This window comes from Tenrec ecaudatus, chromosome 6 (genome assembly GCF_050624435.1).
Source record: "Tenrec ecaudatus isolate mTenEca1 chromosome 6, mTenEca1.hap1, whole genome shotgun sequence".
NCBI classification, from domain to species: domain Eukaryota; kingdom Metazoa; phylum Chordata; class Mammalia; order Afrosoricida; family Tenrecidae; genus Tenrec; species Tenrec ecaudatus.
The window spans coordinates 85229796-85239803 of record NC_134535.1 but is presented as its reverse complement, the minus strand read 5'-3'; the positions used below and the strand labels follow the sequence as shown (position 1 = coordinate 85239803).

The 10008-nt window shown below is 57.1% G+C and overlaps 1 protein-coding gene across 1 annotated transcript; it reads right to left on the bottom strand.

Annotated features, from left to right (window-relative positions):
- Positions 1-3733: 3733 nt before the first annotated feature.
- Positions 3734-8590, bottom strand: WNT10B (Wnt family member 10B). Its single transcript, XM_075552987.1, has 4 exons — positions 8477-8590; positions 8050-8312; positions 5753-6132; positions 3734-4903 (listed from the first exon to the last, which is right to left on the bottom strand). The coding sequence occupies exons 1-4, from the start codon at positions 8548-8550 to the stop codon at positions 4445-4447; spliced, it is 1176 nt and encodes a 391-aa protein (XP_075409102.1). The 5' UTR covers positions 8551-8590; the 3' UTR covers positions 3734-4444.
- Between the last annotated feature and the right edge of the window lie 1418 nt (positions 8591-10008).

The window sequence follows — 10008 nt, the reverse complement described above, 5'->3', positions numbered from 1 at the left end:
GTTGAAGCCTGATGCTCGCAGGTGCAGTTTGAGGAAGGATACCTACATGAGATTGGATTTTTGTATCCCAAGGAAAGTAGAGGGCTTTATAGCCAGTATTTCCCTCCTCCTTCTCGTCCCCACACCCCTGACAGTCATTTTGCATCTGGTCTGGATATAAAGAGCTGCGCTGGAATAGTCATGACTGTGATAGGACACTCATAATGTTAAGAACAGAAGGTTCCTCGCTTACAGCAGTACATGAGAACACATGGCTCTTCCTAAGGATGCATTAGAAAAAGTTCTCCTTGTTTCTTTTTCCAAAAACAACAAGGCTGGTAGTACCCATATGTCTGTCTTCTCATGCCCATCCATCCCTGGTGTGTACGCACGCACCAATCACTTCCACTGATTCCAGTCTGTTCTCTTGGTTTTAACCTGGAGAGGGATATGAATGTGAAGCTGTAAGACCGTGCTTTAGGATGATGAGGGCTGAGATGGATGACGAACCTGCTTGTCATGAGGAGGGTTCATCTCTTTCCAGGGTTGGTGCCCTTAAGGGCCTGCTGAGCTCCGTGTTTTCGGAGGCAGAAGACTCCTCAGGCTTGTTGCAGACTCAAGTGGGGCCCTATGTATGATACATCCGTGGGCCCTGGGATACTCCTTCCATGTTTTGTTAGGTTGCCTAGAATTTTACAGCTTCACCCCACCAGATCATGCCCACAACCATCACCCTCTCTTCCCTGGTGTCCTAACGAGACCCTGGGGCTCTAACGAGAGTCTGCTGATGTTCCTGCTCAAACCTTCAGATCCTCTTGAGTTTGGGTCCCAGGTCCGGCAGACGAATGGAGATGGTGACAGCTCAAAGTGGCTAATACAAGTAGGACTTGCATTGAGTCAGGACTGATGGAACTGGAGAATCCACAAGCCCTTCTGCCTTCACGCCTTTGGGGTCTGGAAAGGAAGTTCTCTGTTGTGAACGAACAGTGAACGTTTCCTCCCTACCCCACCCCCAGCAAAGAGGAGCGTAGATCAGAGTGGTACCACCACTCTTAATGTGTGTACAGAAGAGAAGAGTCCAGCTAGGGTGGGCATAAGGTCTGCAATGTTGATAAGGCCTCTCTAGAAGACAGTCTTCTAGAGACTCTGGCACTTAGCCACCCACTGCCACTCCCCAGCTTCCCAGCCACTGGATGAAAGCTAAAGGGTGAGGAGCTCATCCAGAGCTGAAGGAGGACAGGAGGCCAGGCCGGGAGTACAGCTCATCAGTCTTCCAGCCTTCCGCCCTCCTTCGGGCTGCCACTGGAGCTGAAATGGTAATCACCACTCTGTGGGTTGTACCCGTACACACACACACTCCTGTCACTGACCCCAGGCCTGGGCCTGAGCCCAGAGTGTGTGTCAGGAGCAGGCCCAGGCTGAGGGGGGTGGGGGTGGGGGAGCAGGGAGGATTGTCCTTGCTGACAAAATCCATATGGAATTTCTCAAGGTTGTGGTTTGGGGCTTAAGTTTGCCGCAGAGTATGTCTGCTGAAGAGGGAAAGCTAGAAACAGAGAGTCAAAGGGAACAGGAAGGAAGGAAGTAGGAAAACGCTGAAATATACTTGCTGGGATCCCATTGGAGAGTCTCCTTGTCCTCCCTGAATGTGAGGATGTCTCTTCCTAGAGAGTCTTTACCAACATCGCCTACCTTAGGCCCACTCTAGCTTAGCTGGACTCTTTTCTTCTATACACATAAAGCTCAGTCGGTGCCCAAACTAAACCTGGGAGAGCTTCCTGCCTCCAGCAGATTTCCAAACCCAGAATTCCAAGCACCCAAGTGGAAATTCAGGATAGAATGTACTACTTGAATGTGACACTCCTCAAAATTCCCCTACTACGGTGGTGCATCTCATCCCTTCACCTAATTTCGAGGTCCATGTAGGTAGCAGGTATATCTATTGACCAGAGGAGAGAAGATGGAGCCCTGGTGATGGAGTGGTTAAGTACTAGGCTGTGATCCGCATGGGTGGCAGTTCAAGACTACCAGCAGCTCTGAGGGAGAAAGACTGGGTTTTCTACTCTCATAAACAGTCTCAGTCTCAGAAACGCACAGTGGGTTGCAATGAGTCAGCATTGACTTGATAAGAGTCAGCATCTGGCAGCCCCATCAGTATGCAGTCATTTGTGCCTTGTGCATCCTTCTTCACGGAATCTTGGCAAGATAACAGCTCATTTTCAAAGATAACACTAGGAATCAAAAGGGTTTTGGGGGGAAAACGAAGTTCTGTTCTCTGTAGTTATGGTGATCTATTGAAAGAGAAAGAAGTTCTTTTACTACGGAGAGCCCACAGTCAGGAAGACAAAACAACAGGCACATCATTCAGCGGTTTCCAGAGCCAAGGGAAACAATCCTGGTTTTGCCCAGCTCTTTTTAATATGTTTAAGCCATTGGATTCGATGGCGTTGAATTCGATGTCACTAAAACGTCATTCTTTCAACTCTTGTTTTGAGCACACCCATACTGCTGTGGGTGTTGCTGCAAACTCAGAGCAACCCTGTGGGGCCAAGCAGCATGTTCCCAGGGGTTTCTGAGGATGTGACTCTTTCTGGAAGCAAATGGTTTCCTCTTTCTCCCTTGGGGCAGCTGGTGGGTTCAAACCACTCACCTTTCAGTTAGCAGCCTCACATGGGCCCACAGGGCTCCTTATTATCAACCCAGGACCCCCCTTCATCTACCTCCCACATGCACCTCTTTGAAGCAGAGAGAAAAGCACCTGGTCTTTCGGCACTAGGTTCCATGTGCAGACACATTCAGGGGGTGAACACTCCAGAACAGAGAGCACCTCATGGTTTGGGGGAGAGGTCAACAAACTACAGCCAGAGGGCCCAATCTAGTCATCCAGGCTGTTTTGGTGATTTGAGTTCATGTGGACAACTAGCCAAAATCGCTGCCATTAAGTCGATTCTAATTCATAATGACCCCCTTCCCCCCAAAAAAAAAAACCAGACAGGGAAGAACTGCTCCTGTGGGTTAGCAGCCCAATTTGTGACCACTAAGCCACCGACATTCCTTAGTTGGACACAGCCATGCCCATTCGTTTATGTAGGCCTATGGTTACTATTGATCTCCAGTAGCAGAGTTGAACAGTTGTGACAAACAGCCCACAAGCCTAAAATGCTCACCATCTTCTAGACCTTTATAAGAAGGAGAAAAAAGAAGAAGAAGCCAAGCCTTGTTCTAAGGCAGTAAATAAAGTGACCGCTAGCATGGAGGCACATGGAGTAAATCGGGTCTAGATTCTCCACTTAAGCACTGGGAATGCTGGTTTTGCATATTACATTGTCACTGAAGACCATTTGCAATCCTTTGAATACATATCCAGGTAGAACATATATAAAGTGAGTGCGTGCAGGAGCTTAATGGTGTGCTGAGTTAGGCATTAGACTGCTAACCACAAGGTCCACACTTCAAACACAGCAGCCACTCCTCTGGAGAAAGGTGAGGCTTTCTAATCCCATAGAGATTGACAGCCTCAGAATCCCGCGGGGTCAGTTCTACTCTGTAGGGTCGCTGTGAGTCAGAATCAACTCAATGAGCAGTGAAGAGTTTTGCTTTGTTTTGGGTTTGGGCATTTCGCATACATAGCACAAAAGGAGAATTCACCTGGGCAAGAAATCATGGACTGGGATCCCAAGTGTGGGCAGAAACACCACCATCGGCATCCACTGGTCCAGGAACTTAATTTATTTTAGTTACAAACAGGAACCAATAACACATTCAGTGCAATAAATTATCCATTTCCACCCCTTCTGCTGAAGAAAGTAAAAAGAGGCTCAGAAGTTTTCCGGTCAAGCCCTTCCTTCGGAGGGTCCCCCTTGAGCATTTGAATGAAGGGAGACAGAGTCAGTAAGGCCCGGCTGGGCAGCTCCCAAGCACCTCCCAGCATGCCATCCCTTGGCTGAGAAGAGCCTTGCTCCTGCTGTCTCCCAGGACCCCCCCAGAGGGGCCCAGGCTGCAGAAAAACAGTGGTGGGGGAACCTCAAGGAGGAGTGAGTGGTCTCTTTCTCAAAACACGTCTTAGGGCTCCCTGCAATGCCTGGGGCTGTCCCTCACAGGAGGGAGAAGAGCCATCAAGCTACAGGAACTCCCTAGCCACAGGGTCAAAGAATCAAGGTCAAAGAGGGTGGGAGTGGGGTGGGGTGGGTGAGGGGCAATACAGTGCATATCATCATCCTAGTCCCATCAGGCAGTCATGGAGCAGAACGGGGGTGACAGCTCCCCTGCAGGCCTTCCAACTGTAGGAAGAAGGCTGCAAGCCACAGACCATCTCCAAAACACCCCCACCATCTCCAAAACTTTTCAGGGGGCTACTTGGAGCTTCCAGGGGCCAAGATTGACCCTGGACAGAAATCAGAGCAAAGTGCTGCAAGGCGCCCCTCCCCCCAGCCCGCACTGCCCTCTGACGGCGCGGGGAGGCGGAGCCTCACTTGCACACGTTGACCCACTCTGTGACCTTGCACTCCTCGCACAGCACGTAGCAGCACCAGTGGAAGCGACAATGGCAGCGCTCCACGCGCGTCTGCCGCAGCACGTTGTGCCCGCGGCCACAGCACAGGCTGCCACAACCGTCCAGTAGGCGACTGGTCTTATTGCAGGCCCGGCCCTGGGTGCCCGGGGAGCCCACGGCGGGGTCTCGTTCACAGAAGTCGGGAGATTTCTCAAAGTAGACCAGCTCTCCCGAGAGGCGACGAGGACGTAAACGGGGCTGGAAGGCTCCTGAGTTGCGATTGTGGGTATCGATGAAGATGGCTCGGCCCAGCCGCTCCCTCAGTGCTGCCCCCACTGCGCGGAACTCGGGGGCAGCCCTCCAGCATGTCTTGAACTGGCAGCTGCCCGATGTGCCATGGCACTTGCATTTCCGCTTCAGGTTTTCAGTTACCACCTAGAGTTGGGGGGGGGGGGGAGCAGACAACACAGGAGAGACAGTGGGGGCGAGCATGACCAGGAAGCACTGTGAGGTTAGCTGGCAACCCAACTCCCTCATTCTCTGGCTGGGGAACTGAAGTGCCCACTGCCCTCACAGCAGGGCTCAACTCCATCTGTCCTGTCTCCTAATCCAGTGCTCCTTGCAGACTGAGCAGGGCAGAGATGGGCGTCTGGGCCAGAGCACTCCTAAATACTGTCGGGAAGGCAGCTGTCATTCCAGATGCCATGTCACGAGCACTGCCACGGACTAGGCTCTAGGGTGGGTGCTCTACTTGCTGCTGTTGTCTTTAGCCAGCAACCTCTGACACCGGGGGTGGGGAGTGGGGGGGGGGGGACCTGCACAGTGAGATCAGACCATTGTAAGCCATAGGGTTTTCACCGAGACTGGCTTTTCCAAAGTAGAGCATCCACCCTTTCTTTCTAGTCTGCCTTAGCCCAGAAGCTCTGCTGGACGCTGTTGGGCATCATAGTCACACCGGCAGACCACACAGGTGGGGGCTGTCCACATGGGACATTTGCCAGGAATGGAACCTAGGTCTCCTGCAGGGAAAAGTGAGAATTCTGCCACTGAACCATCACCGTCCCCTCACCACTGGCTTGCTCAGTCTTCCTGATTCTATAAAGGTGCTGTCCTGAGGTTCTTTGTACAGATGCCAAACAGAGGTGGGGTGACTTGCTTGAGGCCACCCAGCTGGGCAAATGGCAATCACCCTCCACACCTCATCTTACTACACAGCTAGGCCTTTCAAACTCTAGGCAGGCCTCAGGGGCCAGGGAGGGGCACACACACACACATACCACGTACCTGGCGCCCCACTCTGTTGTTGTGGATCTGCATTCGGGCCTGGATGTCTCGGGGAGCTTCCCTGGAATCCAGGAAGTCTCGGGAGAACTTCTCACCAAAGTCCATGTCGTGGTTACAGCCGCCCCATTCCCATGTGTCCTGGGGGCCTGGGCTGGAGCCTGAGCTGGGGCCGGGTCCAGGGCTGGGTAGCGAGTGAGGGAAGCTCTTGCCCCGGGACAGTGCCTGCAGCTGCAGCAGTTTGGCCCTCAACCGGTCTTGCTCGCCGCTGCCCTTCCAGCCACAGCCGCAGCTTACCAGCTTGCCCAGACTGCAGGCGGTGGCGACAGCATGCATGACCCCTGCAGCCAGCATGGAGAAGGAGAAGGCACTCTCTCGGAAACCTGAGGATGAGAAGGGTGTCATGGGGCGGGAGGGGGCAGAGGAGACAAGGTTGACAAGCAGCTGGGGAAGAAGGTGAAATAAACAGCCACCTCTACCTGCATCCCAGAAATTCCTAAGTGAAGCCTGACCCTAAGCTGAGTAACTTGTGAGAAACCGGAGAAGGCAGGGCACAGAGCCTCGGTTTCCCCACGCACAGAGGGAAGGATGGACCGATTTGCTCTCTGAGGCCCAGTCTCACTGTGTTAGTCTGTGGATGCAAGAGCTAGCCCAGAGAGAGAGAGCCCTGGGGTTAGGAGGTGATGAAGCAGCATGGGTCCTGAGTTCTACAGCCCAAACAACAACAAACGCATGCCCTGCTATCGTGCCAATGCCAACCCACAGTGATCTTATAGGGCAGGGTAGAACTGCCCACGTGGGTTTTCAGGACTGTAACTCTTTCTGGGAGTAAAAAGCCTCATCTTTCTCACAAAGAGGAGCACCCATTAGCTTTGAACTGCCAACCTTGTGGTTAGCAGTTCAAAGCATGAACACTATGCCACCAGGTGTCCTTTCAAACCCCCCCCCCCCCAAGCACTGCAAGGAACTTGGGTGGGTTGGATGTGGAAGCTTTGGGGCAATCATTCTCTTTTGGGCTTCAGGGTCATTTGAATCAGTTCTTCTAATCAACCTAACCTCCACCACCCCAATACTCCCAAAGCAGTGGCGCCGCCCATTCCAGGTTCTAGTACTGTACTGTACTCCTCCTTCAAGATTGCCCTTCATGTGTATCCTAACCTACTATTACCCTGTAAAACACTGCTAGCAGGAATGGAGGTGATTCTCCCTAAGGCCCCCTTAAAAAGTTGACTTCTTTGTTATGCATTGGGGGTCACAAGAAGCTGAAGACCCCTGACAGATAGGCTTTCTCAGGCTTAGATAGCCCTGCTCTGCCTTTGAATGTCAAAGCCGTACTCCACCCCAGGTCTAGGGAGAAAGACATGGATCTCCGGATCTCTGTGTTCCTTTAAGGCACAGCTCTCTGGAGACCCTGGAAAACGAGCACCAGCACCTCCTAGAGGCCAGGCCTCTCCCAGCCCAGGATGCAGGGCTCCTGGCCCAGCCTCTGATCCCCCACCAACCCCAACCCTCCAGGGGTGAAGCTGTTAGCACAAGCCTTGGGAATTCCCCTGCAGATGGCAGCTGCCTATTAACCCCATAGTCCCCAAAGTACTGCCCCCACACCCTGGGCCATCCCGGAGCCCTCTCTGGATCTTTACACCTCCGGAAGTAAGGTCGGGCAGGGCTTGGGGAAAGGCAGCGGCAAGCCTCCCAGACCAGGCCGGCAGTGACCTGTTCTGGCCCTCCAACTGTTCCCCACCTGCTCAGGTGAGTACCACCTGGGGCCCCCACAACACAGAGAAGGGGGCTGCTCCCTGCCTTCAAAGCCACCGGGGTCTTTGTTCCCAGTTTCAGAGCTTGGGAACCCCAGCAATTAGGGGAGCAAGTTTAACTCTTAAACAGCTGGGGGCGTCTCCCCACCCCCGCTGAGGCTCAAGGGACACCAGCCCAGGCTTGTCTCCAAGAAAGGAAGGTTGTTTGGGGGGGAGGGGGAGCTGAGAAAGGAGGGGGGGCTTTTGAAGCTTTCAGGTCTGGGGGCATCTCTTATGCACAGGTGCAGCCCAGGTCGAGCTGGGCGGAGGCAGAAAGAGGGGCCCCCCCGGGGTGGGGCGCCGGACCCAGCTGCCTTGCCGCCAGCGCACAGGTGGAAGTCAGGCGCTCAGGGCCCCAGACGGGTGGCCAGACCTGGCTCCGCGCGCTCCCGGGGGAATTCCCAGGAGAGGCCCTCCGGAGCCAGCCACGAACTCGTTCCTTCCCGCCCGCCCCCCACCCGCCTCTACCTGCCCCCCACCCGGCCTGGCGGCCCGGCTCAGGCTCACCGCGCTTGAGGATGGCGCTGTGGTGCGGCAGGCGGCCGCCACCCTCGAGCGCTGAGCAGTTCCAGCGCTGGTCGCGCAGCTGGTGCTGACACTCGTGGACGGCGATGTGCAGCCCCTGCAGCGCGGACGCCGTCACGTCGGGGCTGCGCAGGCACAGGCCCAGCTGTCGCTTGCTCAGGCCCGACAGCGTCAAGCACACGGTGTTGGCCGTCAGGGCCGGCTCGCCGGGCAGCTTCAGGCCCAGGACCTCATTACTGAGGGCCCTGGGGACAGAGGGGTCTGCTCGGGTCTGGGGTCCAGGCCTTGACCCTCCCTCCAAGTGAGTGCCCTCCCCCCACGCCCGCCCCCGCCCGGGGCTGCAGGGGGTGGAGGGACTGGGATGAGAGGCGGGGAAGGGCAGGGGGGGGGCGCAGGGGGTACTGCTCACCGACTGCACAGCGCCAGGAACAGGAGGCCCGCGAGGCCGGAGGGCGGAGGCCGCAGCCGGGGCCCCTCCGGCATGTCGAAACCGGGCCCCAGGCCCTGGTGGGCAGCTGGAGCGGGGCCTACGGGACAGGGCGACCTGAAGCGGGCTCCGGAACCAGCAGGTCCGCCCGGACAGCAGGATGCCCTCTTTCGTCCCTCTAACCCACTGGTGCCACCCACGGTTCTCAGCCTGCCCCCAAAGCACACAACGGGCCACAGGCAGAATCACCCCTTGGTGGCCAGCGTCCCCGGGTCCTGGAGAGCCAATAGGAAGACCTCCCACGAGCGCCCCTGCCCTGCCCGCCCACGCAGACACAATGCGGGACACCAGCAGCCACCGCCACCGCTCCCCTTCCCAGGGCCCCAGATTGCTTCCCCCGCCCAACCCAGCTTCACGCCCCCACAGGACTGGGGGCGGGGTCCGCAGGGGGTTCCCCACCACCTACAGCGGGCAGGGGGAGGGGTGTCGCCTCCAGGTGCCGTCGAGGGCCGGCGGGCTCAGCAAGCTAGATAGAGAAAGGGCCTCCCCAACCCACTCCCCGCTCTTTTCGTCGGTTGGAAGGAAGGGAGGTAGTGCGGCAAAGAGAGAGACCAGAGACTTGGTTCCCGCCTGAAAGGGACCGTGGCACCCGCTGAGTCCTCTTCCCGTCCCCACCCACCTCTCCAACTGCACGCTCCCCTCCTCTGAGCGCCGCCCGTCTGGTCCCCAAGGGTTCCAGGCTTGGTCCCCACCCCTTTGCTCTGGCGTTCAATGCCCCCCAAATCTGGGCGCCCTCTTTCATTCACTCGGACCATCTCTCCAGCTGTCTCTGTGCCTCTGTGTCCCCTTGGCTGGATGCGTGTCTGCCCGCCTGCCTGCCTGGCCCCGGGCGCGTGCCTGCCCTCGCTGCCCTCCCGGCTCCCGAGTACCTCCAGCGGCTCTGGCGTAGGGCCGCGTCCTGCGGGCGCTGGGGTCGCCTGGGTTCGGCTCCGCACGCGCCGCTCACAGCGTGGGGAGACTGGGTCGGGCTCTGCCCCTTCGGCAGAGCCGCATTCTTCCAGGGCAGGGCCACTCCTCTCCGGCGCTTCCCCAGCGCCCGAGCGGCCGCGAGCAGAAAGGGAGGGCGGGAGGGCGGGGGCCTCTCCGACCCTGCGAGCGAGCGAGCGGACCAGCCAAGAACTGGGGACTCTGGCTCCGGTTGCGCCGGCTCACCGGCAGCTCTGCGGGGCCCCTCCCCAGCCCTGGGCATCCCCACTCTACCCCCCTGCACCCCCACCCTGACCCAGGAACGCAACTGCTCCCCCTCCTCCGCGCGCGCGCGTGCGCGCGCGCGTACACACACACCCTCTCCCCCGACGCCGGGTAGGCTGGGTCCCTTTGCGAAGCGGGGAGGTGGCCTGAGTTCCCCTCACCTGCTCTGGGGGTCGCCAAGGCTGCACAGAGGGTGCAATGGCCCAGACGGGGGAGCTGGCATAGCTGGCCCCTGTGGCTACTTCTTTCATCGTTCCTTGACC